This window comes from Myodes glareolus, chromosome 14 (assembly GCF_982192425.1).
Source record: "Myodes glareolus chromosome 14, mMyoGla1.1, whole genome shotgun sequence".
In the NCBI taxonomy this organism is placed as follows: Eukaryota; Metazoa; Chordata; class Mammalia; order Rodentia; family Cricetidae; genus Myodes; species Myodes glareolus.
This window is the reverse complement of record NC_142039.1, coordinates 41713484-41728897: the sequence shown is the minus strand read 5'-3', so window position 1 is coordinate 41728897 and position 15414 is coordinate 41713484. Positions and strand designations below refer to the sequence as shown.

Genomic DNA, 15414 nt, shown 5'->3' with positions numbered 1-15414 from the left:
CCAATGCATGTGCCATCACTGAAGAACACCTGTGGTCTTTTAACCTTTTGATGATGATAAATTCAGGGATGATAAATAAGACCATTTAAGTTTTTGTGCAAATGCGAGTTTTCCCTTAGGTTGGGCGAAAACCCAGGAGTTAGATCAATAGGTCACAGGACATGCACGTAAAACCTCAAGAATGTGTCAAACTATCTTCTGCACCGAGAATGCCATTTGTCTTTCCATGGGCTGCTTTGGACAGATCCAGTTGTGCTGTGTCTTGATCCACATTTGGTGCTGCCTGGCATTTTGACATCAGGGGCACACCTGTGGGGATGGGGGTCTTTGATTTTGGCTTTGAATTGCGTTTCCCTTATGGCTCGTCCCTTGAGCCTTCTTATGTGTTTGTTTGGTGCATCTAAATGTATAAACTTTGGTAAAATGTCTGTTTAGATCTTATAGATCTTATGCCCAGTTTTAAAATTCGGATGTTTGAGTCTCTGTGTGGGGGGGGGGGTTGTGTGTCTGTGGTGTGGTATGCATGTAGACGTGTTGACAGATCAGTGGTGGTCTGTGTGTGTTGAGGTGGGTGGTATGTGGGTGTGTGGGTGTGGTGTGGTATACATGTGGACAGATCAGTGGTGGTCTATGTGTGTTGGGGGTTGTGTGGGTGTGGTATGGTATACATGTGGACATGTGGACAGATCAGTCATAGATGTCTGGATGTCTTCCTCAGTTGCTTCACTGTATTTTTTGAGACAGGGTTTGTCTCAGTGAGCCCGAAGTTTGTTGTTTTGTCTGAACTCACTGGCAGCAGCTCCTGGAGACTTCCAGCACTGGGGTTTCAGACGTGTGCTACCTTGCCTGGCTTTTCTGTGGCTGCTGGGGTTTGAATTGGTCCATGTGGCTTCTTTCCTTTAATAGAGTTACTTTCTTCTCCCTGGTTGTTGGCTAGGCTGTACCAGGCTGTCACTGTTACAGGGCAGGGATTGAGTGCTATGTTCATTGTTACATTAAACCCTGTGATTCGTGCGTGGTGGCTGGCACTTACTGAATATATGAATGAATTGAATTACTGGGCGTAGACAGTTGCCCATGCCTGCACACATATGTCCCTAATTATTTGAAGTATTCTGTTCTTTTCTTTCTTCCTAGTTGGCCCCTTCCCATCCTTGGAACCCTGTTAACTGTGCTCATCTGCTCCAGGTGGAATTACTTGGTCCCTGTGTTCTAAGGGCACTTTTAACATCCCCAGTATTTGGCATGGCTCCCAGTTGTTTTTCTTATTCACGGCGTTGTAGGGAGGGCCAGGAGAACAAATCACTCACCTCTTAAACCTCAGCACGTAGTAATCCTACCCAGTATTTAGTAAGCACTGGAGCAGTGTTTACTGTTTGAATTAAGGCTGTCTCCCTCTTATGGTTTTGACGACATCGAATGACCTCTTCTAGTCAAGGCTGACCTTGAACTGCCTCCTGCCTCTACTTCTCAAATGCTGGGATTATGGGTATGAGTCACCTTGCATGGATTTTAATCTTAACTTCAAAATAACCTTAACTTTAAGCAAGTTAACGGAGTGACGAATAAGCAGAAAACCTGGCAGATGGAACCTGTGGATGAGCCTGCTCATTTCTTTGCATTGTTTTTCTGAGCTGTGAGGATGCATCTCATCTTCTCACTCATGGCTGATGAGCTCACACATGGTGCTTTAAAATCTGGCAAAGGCTGTAGTTTCGTGGGCATAAACTCTTTGGAACCAGAGCCTGAATATAGCAGTGATGTTTGCTTTATTTATTTATCTGTCTGTCTGTCTGTCTGTCTATCTTTCTATCTTCTCTCTATCTATATATCCATCTATGTATCTATTGATCATCCATCTTTCTTTTTTCTTTCTATGTATTTATTGATCATCTATCTTTCTTCTATCTTTTCTATGTATATAATGATCATCTTTTTATCTATCATCTCTATGTATCTATCTATGTATTCATTGATTATCTATCTATCTATCATCTACCTATCTAGCAATATCTATTGTAGTCAAATATTGAGAAATCAGCCTAGGTGCCTGTTTATAGAAGACTGGGTCTGAAAACATGGATTATTTCCACAGTATAATTTTACTCAGCCACAAGGAAGAATGAAATCATATCATATGCAGGAAAATGGATGGAATTGCATAGCTCACCATGTTAACTGAAATAAGTCAGAAGACAAGCATCATGTATTCTCCCTTCTCCCTAATGTGTTGAACCTGAGCGTAGTGGGTGCAGTTGGGGAAAACAGCAGGGAAGTAGAAGTGGCTCTACCGGAAAACAGGAAGCTGGTCAGGAGGAGGCTGGAGTGGAGGTAAGAAGTAATAGGGAGGCTAGGTGAATATGACTAAAATATATTATGTCCATACACAAATATGTCACAGTGAACTCTACTCTTTTATATGATTAATATGTCTCCTCCAAATGGGAAAAATCGTTTTAATAAAGAAAAGAGTCTCGTTATCTTTTTGGTCCAGCCTCACTTCCTATCTATGCAAATCAATGCCTTTGTCTGTGAAACGTAGCAGTTATCTCCTGGCTTGTTTGCAGGTCAACCAAGGCACTTTCTGTGTAGCACTCGGGTCAAGCTGCATCTCTCAGCTTTTCCCACTTCTACCCATCTTTGCTGTTTCAGGCGACATTGCAGCGTCTGCGCCTTATCAAACTCAAAATTAAAATTGGAGCTTAAGTTTCAAAGATTTACAGCTTGAGGTTGTAGAAGTCAGAGGCTGAGGCAATGAACAGAAGAGAGCTAAGTGCTAAGTGAAGAGGCATGCACCATGCTGGGGAGGGGTCCATGGGAAGGTCTACAGAAGAGGAGCTGTGTGGTGAAGGCATCAAAGGACAGGCGAACTTTCAAAACACTACTCAGCGGTGAAGGGTAGTTCCACTTAGGCAGTACCATGTGTGGTAGGCAAAGGAATACGTGGTAGGGGCCAATGACTGAGAAAATGGTGTAGAGGCAGGGTTTCACATGCAGACCTTTTCCCCATAGCTTCTGAGCTCGTATGGAGCACCGGAGATAATTACACCTGCTCTATTTCAAGGATGGGATCACTGCTGGGAAGTGTAATAATGACCAAATGGTTGTAGGACTCTCGCTGAGCACCAAGAATCCATTTGCTATCAGAGAGGATAAGGCATTATCTTTGCTTGGGGAACAACCTCTCAGAGACGGCGTGAGATCCTTGATGCTTGTGAATCGATGAAGAATTCTAAGGAGACAAGCCCATTAGTGTGGTGTTAGATGTGATTTCTTTCTGAATGCTAGCCTCAGCTTCTCTCTCATGGAAAGGAGGAATTGGAGGTGCTGGGGATGATTTACTTTAATTTTGTGGAATTCTGCTTGTATTTTGCTGTATGATGATCTGTTGCAGAGAACTGAATTGTTTACTACTAAAATTGTTTGGAGGATCAAGAACCATAGCTCAGTAGGGGAAAGTGCTTGCTGCACAAACCTGGCGATCCCAGCTCAGTTCTTAGAACCCATGGGAAATGCAGATGTGGTGGCATTCATCTGTAATCTCAGCACTTCACAGTGAGATGGGAGACAGATTCCCAGAGACAGGAGAATTGCCTGGAAGCTCTCAGGCCAACTGGTCTGAATAACACAACAGAGAGACAGAAGACTTCACCTCAACAAGGTAGAAATGAAGAGTCTACTCTTGAGCATAGGACTTCTCTGACCTACACACATAAATTTTGGCACATGTGGCCCCCCCAAACATATGTCGAAATAAAATATAATGTCTTAGTTTTCTTTGTTTTGCTCTTTGGGACATAGCCTTACATGTCCTAGACTGCCTTGAATTATCTATATACAAGGATGACCTTGAACTTCTGATATTCTGACTGCCTTCCTCCAGAAGTGATAAGTGACAGGCGTGCAGGCACCACCAGACCTCCCTAAAGATGCAGTGTCACTAGAGCTATATTGCAGGACCATGCTCATGTTTTTTATTAATTTTGCTTCTAGAGACCTGATCCCCATCATTGCTGCCCTGGAATATAATCAGTGGTTCACCAAGCTGTCCTCCAAGGATCTTAAGCTGGTAAGTCACCGAAAATGACAACCACCATTGCCCGGCTCTGCTGAACTTCAAAAGCTCATTTGTTGTCAGAAAGATTTTATTTTCATACCATGCTGGTGAGTTGCACACATTTTATTTCTTGAGGAGTTCTCTTTCCTAGGAATGACTAGCATAACATTGTGTGAAGTTTGCAATGTGAGAGCTTCAGAGAGATTCACTCTTCTGTTCTTAGTTGCCTCGGGCAATTTTAGAACAGAAAGGCACATTTAGTATTGCCTTCTGTACACACTCATTCAGTTGGCAAAAGCTATTAGAGTCTCATTTGCACAGCTGCAAACAGCTGGCTTTATATTTCAGCTTTCTAGTTCATCACCACGAAGTTTCCCATGAGAGAACTATCAACAGTTTCAGGAACTATCAACAGTTTCAGGAACTATCAACAGAAAGACTTAGTCTGATTGGATTATAATATTTAATATTAAATCTGTATATGTTCTTTGTTCTTTTTCTTTTTTTCGTTAGGTAGGGGATTTATATATAAACACAATAAAACCAAAGTAAAATCTGTTGCTTTTCATATTAAATAGAACAGCCAAATATTTGGTCTATTCTGGTAGTAGAAGCTGTTGGAAAGTAGACAAAGTCAAAGCTGCTATATGGAAATATAGTTATCCATAAGTTACTTTTCAGATACCTCATTTAGGATGAGAAGTAATTTAGATTTTATGTATAGAGGCATGGAATCTGGTAGTGAGATTTTCATAATAAAGACACTGGATTGAGAAAAGGCTTCTTAGAAATGGAGCCTGTGAACAGGTTACTCATGTGTCTGAATTGGTCTAGGGTAGGTATGACTTAGGGCATCTTGGGTTCGAAAATGGGCTGAACTCATTTGGGGGCCCTTAGGAGCCATGACGGCATAAGAAAAGAGCATAGAGTCAGAAGCCTGAGTTTCTTACCATGACTCTTCCAACCAGACTGTGAGAGTGGAGATGAGTTATCTAGAACCTTCCTGGACCACAACTTCTTGTGTACCTATGATTATATGATAGTTGCAGTCATGTTCATCTCTGTCTTGCATGGGTATTGTAGCTTCTTGCTAAAGTATCTGCAAGGTAAGAATTTACTTCACAAATATAGAGTAAAATCACTGAGTAAATGAATGAGAGAAACCAATCATGAAACTGATCTGCCCTCGCTGAGATGAGCTCACAGAGATCACAGTGACAGGGTTTTTTTTTTTTGTTTTGTTTTTCTTTTATTTTTGTTTTTGTTTTATTTTGTTTTTTAATCAGACCCTGACTATCTAGGAATTTCACAACTGTTGGCTCTTATGATAATCATCATTACAGCCTAGTGAAGAGGTTGAGAAACAAACTGATGTGGAACTGGGTAGGTTGGGAATGAACCCAACTAGGTATCCATTTGTTTACATGATTGTGATGGGGTTAGGACACCAGGAATCGAATAGGGAAGCCTTCCGTGAATGAGCAGATATCAACGATAGACACAGGAATGGGAGCCTCAGGTTTCCTGGGGTGGGACCATCTCTAGGACTGAGCTAGCAGAGGTTACATGTTGACAGAGGTTTCTGCCCTGCCCAATCCTGCAGTCGTTCAGTCCCAAAGAAACACACAGAGGTCTCCATTAATTATAAACTGGTTGGCCTATTAGCTCAGGCTTCTTATTAACTCTTATATCTTAAATTAGCCCATAATTCTTGTCTGTGTTAGCCACTTGACTTGGTACCTTTTACCAATAATGAGTCATTCTCATCTTACTTCCTCTGTGTCAACTGCAGACTGACCCTTTCCTCTTCCCAGAATTCTCCTGTTCTCATTGCCCCACTTATACTTCCTGCCTGGCTACTGACCAGTCAGCATTTTATTAAGCTAATACACTGACAAATCTATACAGGGCAAAGACCATTGTCCCACAGCAGTTACAGGTGAGAAAGGATAGACCTTGGAGGAATGAGAAGGGATCTTTGAACCAGAACAAATTCTTGCCAAGACACATTTTATTGATTCATTTAAATGATCGTACAAGCATAAGATATTCAAAATGGATCCTTTAGAAGGTTTGAAAAAAGCTTTAGCTAGGCAATTTTTGGAACTTTCCCAACTCCCCAGTATAGAAAGGTATTCAGTCAATTGATATTAGTATTTCATCATTGTTCGTTCCTGATATCACTTTCTTGTAACTGATTGGATGTTAAGAATATAAGCAGTATATGAGATTTCATCCTGGGAAAACAAAGAATGGAAGGGCTTAAATGCTTCCTTAGATATCTTGGAATAGCAGGAATAGAGTGACAGCCTCTGAGGACTGCTCTTATTGTCCCTTTATAAACTGAATTTGTGTATATGGTGCTGGGCATCAAAGCTAGGGTTTGGCCATGCTTGGCAAGCACATCTCCATTGAATGGAATCCCCTGCCTTTACATGTGCTTATGTTTAAACATTTGACATTTTGAAATGCAGTGTGACCTTTGTGACTATTACACTGCAAAGCTTTCAAAAGAAAATAGTTGAAACATCGTGGAAGGAAGGGTGGAAAGAGTGTAAGGGCCAGAGGCTGAGAGTGCTGTGAGATGTTGTCTTCTGCATATGGCGTGGCCGTTGTCCTTAGGACCTCACTGCAACTGTGGTCACCTGCACAAGACCTGCGTAAGATCAAGTCCAGGTCAGTTCTGTGTCCCAGCAGGCAGTACTAAGTGGATGCAGTTGGTACCAAAAAGAAAGCAAAAGAAAAGAAATAGTTTGCCATCACCCAAAGCTAAAGGAAAGACCACGTTCTCTTGATACTATGAAATAACTTTCTAAGGATAGCTCACTTAAAGGAATAGCCAACAGTGGAAGCATGATAAAGGGTTTGTTAGCATGAAGTTCATGATGAAAAAAAGTTCCCTGAAGTTACACCAACTCTCACAATTTCTAAGGTGCTTCTCCTAGCCCAATAAAAGCCCCCTTTCTCAAAGTGCCACAAGAAGGAAGTGATTGACATGCTTTGTGTGGAGCTCATGAAGACTATTAGCAGCTATAATCCTAGTCTGAACCATATGTATCATATTATATCTCATATAGTCCAGGCCTGCTTTTTTTCCATCCTCATGCTAGCATTGTAAGCGTGCGCTACAGTGTCCATCTTTGAAAGGACATTTTTAAGACTTTCAAGTACACAGTGTGCAGTGATGACCATCTTTCTGTGTAGCATTGTTGATTATATAAAATAGCTTTAGAGCTGGTGTCTGCTTGGCTTTCTGGGTTTGTAACTCCAGGATCTGCATTAATGACATGACTGTACCAGGCAATGTATTTGGTTCATTATTTCTGTTCTAGGCTTCCATGTATGTTTTATTTACTTATTTTGCTAATTCTCTTGTTACTATTGAGGGGTTTTGATTTGTGTGTGTGATTGACTTTTGTCTTACTGTTAATTCACTTGGATGTATCAAAGCCCAGGAATGTCTGATTTAGGCTTTCTGGACTGAATGGAATGAAGTTGTATGTAGGAGAGATGGAAGCTACATAGTGGGACAGATTTTACAGCATCCTTCTCCATCCTCTGGCTCTTACGTTCTTTCCACGCCCTCTTCCACTATTTTTCAACTTTTTCTTTTATGAAGCTTTGTAGTATTTATTTATAAAGGCCACATCTCATTTCAAAATGTCGAATGTTTAAAACAAGCTATAAATAAGCCTAAAGAGCTATGATATTCCTAGTTTTACAAATGAATTGTTCTGATCCTGTACTGTGAATGGGTTAGACAAGATAACTTTTGTGATTATTATATTCTATTTCATATGTAGGTATGTGTATGCATTTCCTTAAAATGTTACCATTGTACATTCTTGGATATAGAAAAGAGTGCTTTTCATGTAGTTGGCACAAATAAAAGTTTTCACCTTAATCAAGCTATAAATAACTTGTTAGAACTCTGCTCTACTGATCTCTTAAAGAAGAGTTGGCCGCACCCGCATACACTTCCTTAAATACATTCTCTTTACAGTGTTTACACTCAGTATGGACACTCAATTGTCAAAGCTCCCTTTGGGTAAATTCCTCTTCTAGATGCTCTGCTAGCTAGCCAGGACTCTGCATGATTGCTTGGACTGCTCCTAAAAATTAGAATAATTCCTGCTAAAACATGATCCAAATGCTCACTTTAAGTCATGACAATACCTAGCTCAATCAATCTCCTTACACATTCATCTCAAAACAAAGAGTGGCACACATAGGCCAAGACATGGAAGATCACTGCTGTCGGCCTAATGGGAATTGCATTGGCTTGGGTAGAGTTGATTTTTGCCTTTGCTGTCAGTTCACTTGAATGTATCAAAGCCCAGGAACAGTCTGAGACAAGTCTGGACTGAATTGAACAAAGCCGCATGTAAGAGAGATGAGAGTTAGACAGTGAGACCCTGGGTATTTCCAGGATAGCCTTTTGTGCAGATTACCCCACTCAAGCGCTCTGGGATATTTTATTTCAGACTGTGTTTCAGTTATTGGATATGCCAGCTGAACACGTGCTGCTCGATAAAGTCAGAGAACTCAGATGCACTTAGGAGATGGGTTTGTTTGTTTTATAAAGTGCATTGCAGTATGTTATGGTACACAGGCAGGTCATCTCTTTTATTTATATCACACAATTTAAGTAAGCCCTTGGTCATAATGCAGGGTTTTTTTTGTTATTGTTTTGTTTTGTTTTTTTGAGACTGTGTTTCTTTGTGTAGCCTTGGCTGTCCTGGAACTAGCTCTTGTAGATCATACTGACCTTGAACGCACAGAGATTCCTCTGCTTCTGCCTCCCAACTGCTAGGATTAAAGGCGTGTACCACTACTGCCTGGTGGTTATTATGCAATTGCATAAAATAATTTATCAACACCTGAGGTACAGTAAGTTTTAGAGTAAGCCAGTATAAAAATATGAACCCTTAGAAATCCAAATATGAAAACCTCATACCCAACTCTACCACCATGGCATGAGATATTCATGAGGTTCTTCAATATTCATTTACCCTGTGTAATAGTTATGTAACTACATGACTTAAAAACAAAAATGAAAAACTATTAACGACATGGAGAGCTGCCTCAGCAGTTAAGAGCACATACTGTGTTTTCAGAGGATTTGAGTTCCACTCTGACCAGGTGACTCATAACCAACTGTAATGCCAGTTCTAGAGGGTCCTGTATCTCTGACCTCTATGAGTAGCTGGACTCAAACACACATACCCAGACACAGATACTCACATAAATACATATGTACTCACACATACAATTTAAATAATTTAAAAAATATTACTAGCATGCAGACATTTATTTAGTTCGTTGATATTTCTCCTTTCTCCTACTTTAGTGAATCTAAGTAACCAACCACACCATGATGGGGCTAGTCCCTGCTGAAAGTACAAAACTTATGCTGACTTGTAGCACTGCCAAAAGGGCCTTTGATACTGCATCATAGTTGTAGATTTTATCTTACTCCATTCAGACTGTTTATAATCATACCATAGATATTATACAACTTATACAACAGAGTTTATTTCTCACAGTTATGGATGCCGGGAAGTCCACAATTTAGGCCGTGGCCTGTTCACTGTGCAATGGTATTCATTTCCTGGTTTGTAAATGGCTCTAATAGATGTGTCTTTCTGTGGTGGAAGTGACAAAGTAGCTCTCTAGGACTCTTTTATCAGGGCATCAACTCTATTCTTTAGGGTGTGCATGCTCATGACATACTCATCTTCCAAACCCCTGCTGTAGTCACCACATTGTTGGGTATGTCTCCATGAGTGGAGGTGTGGGGCTTGGCACTAGGTCAGGCCGCAGCATTCTTGTCCCTTCCCTGAGGAGTAGTACACTTGGAGACTCTGTATTTTGTGCTGTGGTGTTCTCATGGTTGTCATGGTGGTGCATGGTGGGGATACTGTCTGACTAGTTCTTGAATGAATGTGTATGGCTGAGTGTTTCACTTGCTTATATTCCTGTAGATTCATATATTTATAGCCCTCAAGTGAAATGGCTTCCATCAGATGTTCAGAACAGTCAACAAGTGTTTTCTGTTACAGTCCACAGATGTCTGTGAACAGATTTTGAGGGTGGTGAGTAGGTCCAATCGACTGGAAGAATTGGTGTTGGAAAATGCTGGGCTCAGAACGTGAGTATTTTCCTGAATATGTGAGCATGTTGCTTTATGTCGTTTGCCCTTTTGATCAGTACATGATCTTTTAAAAAAAATTCAAGTGTACACAAATAGTGTTTCCTTCTGGGAAAAAAAAAACAAAATGAACCAAAAAAAAAGTTATGAATCTTCTTACGGTAACAAAATACTCAACAGAAGCAACTCGAGGGAGGAAGGCTCAGCACAGACACAGAGGCACTGTATCATGAATCCTGGAGTGGAAGGCAGGTGCCTTGGACACATAGGCGGTTATATGCTTCAGGGGTCAGCAAGCAGAACAAAGGCCCAGCTATTATCTATATCACCAAATCTATGACCCTGCATTGGCTAGCAAAGCCCCCAACTGCCCAACGTTCCTCAACCGCCCTAAAAGCTGGGGGTAGGGGCACATGTTAAGATACATGAGCCGATGGGGTAAATTTCACAGTCAAATTACAACGCACATCAATCAATCAGTCCATGATACTGTCATTATCATGAAAGCCAAGCATTTGATAGCATGTTCTGCTTCAGTGTTGTGGGACGTTCTGAGGGCCCATAGTGTGGTGGTTAAGAGTATGTGCCTGAGTGAAGTGCCTGATGCTTCAAGCAGGGAATTTAGAAGTCCTACATCTCAGCGTCTTTTCCTTTGAAATGGAGATAGTAACTGAGGTTGTGAGAGCAGGCAAATGATGAGTGTATCGTCCTTACAAAACACGTGTCTCACTGAAGATGCCCGCGCAGCTTTTACTACTGTAGTAGGGATAATACCGGATTCTCTACGATTTTCTTACAGAAATCAGCTTTAGTCATTTCTCTCACCCTTCACCCCCGAGTTTTATTCTGAAGAGCACGAGGCAGAATCTGTTAGAACAAAGGCTTTATTGTTATTAATGAGCAAGGCAGATATTTTGTCACCCCAGCACTTAGTGTACTATTTCAGGTTAAAATATAGCTAAAACAGTGATTTTTCTTTTTGTATAAAATTGGGTGCTAGTAATGATGGCCTTTAACTCAATAATTAAAGCAAATCAGTTTTGCATCTGTGAGTATTACAGGAAATAAGAAGTAAGATACAGTGAAGAGCCTACTAGAATTTTCAAGAAAACAGGTTTGCTGTGGAATTTTTAAAAAACAGGAAGGGGTCAGCTATACTGTTAGCAGCATTCAGCAGCGTATCTCCAGCTGGGTGTAATACCAAGCCTCCGACAGCTGGTGGATGGAGTGGAGGGTGAGGAGATTAGGGTGGGGTGGTATGGGGGGGTCTTTTGGCACAGTGGTTAAGAATCCAGTTCTTCATACAGAGAAGGAGTAGTGGCAGGAACCTGAGGTAGCTGGTCATATTTGTCTGTACTCAGGACGCAAACAGCCCACAGGAAGTGTGGTCTGGCTTCAAAACCACAAGGCTGGTTCCCGGTGATCCACTTACTCCAGTGAGAGCCCACCTCATAAGAATTCCACAACCTTCCTAAGTTGGACCATTACATGGGGACAAAATGATCCTTGGGGCGGGGGGTTTCATAGGTAACCCGAAGGGCAATGATGCTTTTTCTCTGTTCTTTTGTGTGAGGTTTTGTCAAATCAAAATGAATTGAATATTATGTCTGCGTCTGTTCTCCCTGTGTTCCACCCACAGAGTGGCAGTTGAACCTAGCACTTTCCCCGTGTAGGCAAGTGTTCTGTCCCTAGCTCTATCTGTCCCTGAGCTGTCCTCGTTGCTCTGTATGGAAAACCGCAAGGGAGAGTTTCTTTCGGTTTTATTCCGTTTTAAACCTGAAATGTCTTATTTGAGCAATTTGCATTTTGTTCATTACTCATGCCACTTTGTCTCCTTGCAGAGATTTTGCACAGAAATTGGCCAGTGCTCTAGCACACAATCCTAACTCAGGCCTTCACATGATCAACCTCGCCGGGAACCCGCTGGAGGACCGAGGTACATATTATCACCGATGCCAGAGGTGCAGGACACTGGCATCCAGCTTTACCGGGCTGGGGAGTAGTACCAACTTCAGATTATTCACCTGGAGCCCTTGCCACACCAAGAGTCGTCCACACAAACCTGGAGGCCTCTCCACACTGGCCCTCACTCATACATTGAGAGTCTTCCTGGCATGCACCTGGAACGCTCCACATTCAACCAGAGTCCTTCCCACACCTACCAGGAATTCTCCCCATACCCAGGTGGAGTCCCGCCCTTGCTCACCCTGGGTCCTCCTCATCACTGGTCAGCGGCAGAGTAACTTCCCTTGGGGCTGCAGGGCTCAGGGTCCCTGTGCCCTTGCTCAATCCCTGTGGACACCACTCCCAGATCTAATAGGCTGCTTGTTTGTGTCTTCCCTCTCACAGGGCAGTTTGTGGTGTTAGGGACCAGCTAGAACCGGCCTCAGAAGCTTTTGCTTCCTTCACATACCTGTCTGATAGAGTGACCCACTCAACACATACCCTCTGGGGTCTTTATTATTTTTTTGAGACAAGACTTTTGCTGTGTAGTGTAGTCTGATCTCAGATTTGTACTTTTCATGTCTCTGCCTCAGAAGTACAGAAATGTGCATTGATACAAACCCTTATCTCCCGATTTAATAGTCACGTGGTAAGGATGGGCAGTGGTGGCGCAAGCCTTTAATCCTAGCACTCGGGAGGCAAAGGCAGGCAGATCTCTGTGAGTTCAAGACCAGCATGGTCTATAAGAGCTAGTTCCGGGACAGCCAGGGCTACACCGAAAAACCGTGTCTCAAAAAAAAGTTAGAAAAAAGGAAGTCAAGTGGTGAACCCCCTCTTACAGTCAGTCACCTGTCTGTCTTGCTCTACAGGAAGCATTTAAGAGGGGGCCAGAATCTTGATGATCAGTTTAAATTTGTGCCTATCACACATAATCTTTTAATACTTTATAAGGTTTGAACATGTAATTACTGTGAGGATTTGTGAGGAGAGAGGTTCATAAAACATGTTTGCTTCTGGGGCTGGGGTATGGCAGGGTGCTTGCCTGGCATGTGTGAAGCACTGGGATCTATCCCACCACTGTAAAACACAGGACATCCAAGGAAAGCATTCACGAGCAGCGAAGGCAGTGCCTGCCTTTGCCACAGGAAGGGCAGCTGGGGCTGAATTCTCCACCTTGGTCAGCAAACGCTGACAGATGGGGTTGGGGAAGGAATCGCTGTCTCCGGAGGGAACATTTTGTTTTCCTTTGCAGTTGGAAATGTTTTCCAGCCTGGTTGAATAGGGCCTTTCATCTTTCAGTGTTAGGTATTTGATGAAGATTAATTATTCAGCTGAGCTGAGGGCGCCGAGGCAGCTCTGCCTTTTCTATGCTGTTGCGTGTGGTAAGCGATCCCCTGGTAGCATTCACATGGGAACCTCAGGGGTGACTTCCGTCATCCGAAGTAGGGAGTGTGAAGGAAGGTGGAGGCCGAATCCAAAACTGGGTCACATGACCAGCAACCTAAGCACGAGGCCAGGCTGAAATTAAGCACACGGGCTGGAGTGCAGGGTTCTCCGGGGCGTCGTCATGTCTGTAGGAGATGCAGCTCTTTTCTCTACTGGCTCGGCTAGAGGTGTGAGAGTGTGAATGTGGCCGAGTGGAAGTTGCACACAGCGCCTCCTCTAGTCAGGGCGGCTGTGTCGGGTTTGTTTGTAAGATGGGGGATCTGGCTGTCTTTAGCTACTGACAGGGTTGGATCAGTAGAGGGAAACAGTCAGGTCCCTAAGGTGGTGAACTCCAGAAGACAGGCAGGCTAGCAGGACACTTCTAGTCGGAGGGAAATGTAAATTAAAAGCCCAAGGTGGTTCTAGCGGTTCTAGTTCACAGCCAGTCAACTGACTGCAATAAAAACAAATGTATTTGAGCGGGTGTAAGGAAAGGAAAATGCTGCCATTGCTGGTGGGAATGGAAAAGGATGCAGCCAGCTAAACACAAACGTTCCAAAGAACCCAGCAATGCTGCTCCTGATCGTCAAAAGAAATGAGACTGTTTGCAGGAAGACTGTGGCGAGCACAGGTTGATAGGAGTAGCATATGTGCACACACACACACACACACACACACACACACACACACACACGTGGAAACAGCCCAGTAATCATCAGTGGATACATAGAATATGGTACATTTGTCCCAGCATCAGTGTGGTTGAACCTCAGAAAGGAGCTAGACTTAGGAGATCAAATCAGTGCCGTGGGACTGGGAGGAGGAGGCTGAGTCCTGGGATCTTTCTTCATCTCCTGTCCTGTGACCTTCATGTACTCTCAGACAACTTGTTCCCTCAGGTACTGTTTCTTCTCTCAGGTCCTCACCTTGGAGCCCCAGCAGCCGTTATTTAACCACTGGATTCTGCTCGTGCTCTGACTGAGCATGGGCAGTTGTGCCCATGGAGCACCCTCTGCCTGTCTCCCTCTCCATGGCTGCTCCTCCTATCCGTCCTTTAGACACACAGCCTCTAATGCAAGACTTTTCATATGCAATAAATACTTTCTAATGTGGAGTTTGATTGAAATTAACTTCATTCTGTTATTTGCTTTTAAGAATTTCACTTAAAAGTCATGGTGAAGTTTATAGAGGGTTATTGTGTGTGAGTGAGTGAGTGAGTGTATCTATGCTCAACAAAATGCTTATCCCTCTACCTTCCGGCCTCAGAGACACTACTGTATGCTGCTTTCATCCCCCTGCATTGGCTATATCTGTACAGACACGGTTGTTATGGATCATTGTGAATATTCCTCCGCTACTTGCTCACCAGATCTCCAGTGTATTCTGCCCACATCCTTTCCAGTCTGGACACCTTAAATATTCTCGCGGACTGAGACTTGCCCATTTCTCCTTCAGGTTCATTCATTCATTGCTGTGTCTGCCACTGCCTTGGGTGGCTGTCAATACTCACCTACTTCACTCTTGGGGTTGATCCTCTAGAAACAATTTTCATTATCTTTTTCTTTTGGGAGAGAGAGGAGTGAGGGGAAGAGGTGTGTGTATATAGACAGAGCCTCACCATGTAGCCCAGCCTGGCTGCAAATTTGGAGCAAGCCTCCTGAATGCTCGGGTGATGGTGCTGCTAAGGTACCTCTGCTTCACAGCTGAAATGGAATGAATGCTTTTCACTGATTCCTTTTATTCAGGCTAATTATCAAAATATGCTTGGTATCTCTTAAAATCACAGGTAGAAATATCATAGGAAATTTTGCTATGAGTAAAACATTTATTGAAATTT

The 15414-nt window shown here is 42.8% G+C and overlaps 1 protein-coding gene across 5 annotated transcripts in view; it reads left to right on the top strand.

The window, feature by feature from the left end:
• Carmil1 (capping protein regulator and myosin 1 linker 1) overlaps positions 1 to 15414 on the top strand; it is a 280263-nt gene that overhangs the window by 144655 nt on the left and 120194 nt on the right. For all 5 annotated transcript variants that reach the window (XM_087896478.1, XM_087896477.1, XM_087896479.1 and 2 more), the window contains exons 9-11: positions 3994 to 4069; positions 10120 to 10208; positions 12050 to 12144. In XM_087896478.1, the coding sequence (XP_087752604.1) occupies positions 3994 to 4069; positions 10120 to 10208; positions 12050 to 12144 (260 nt within the window). The remainder of the gene's footprint in view (positions 1 to 3993; positions 4070 to 10119; positions 10209 to 12049; positions 12145 to 15414) is intronic.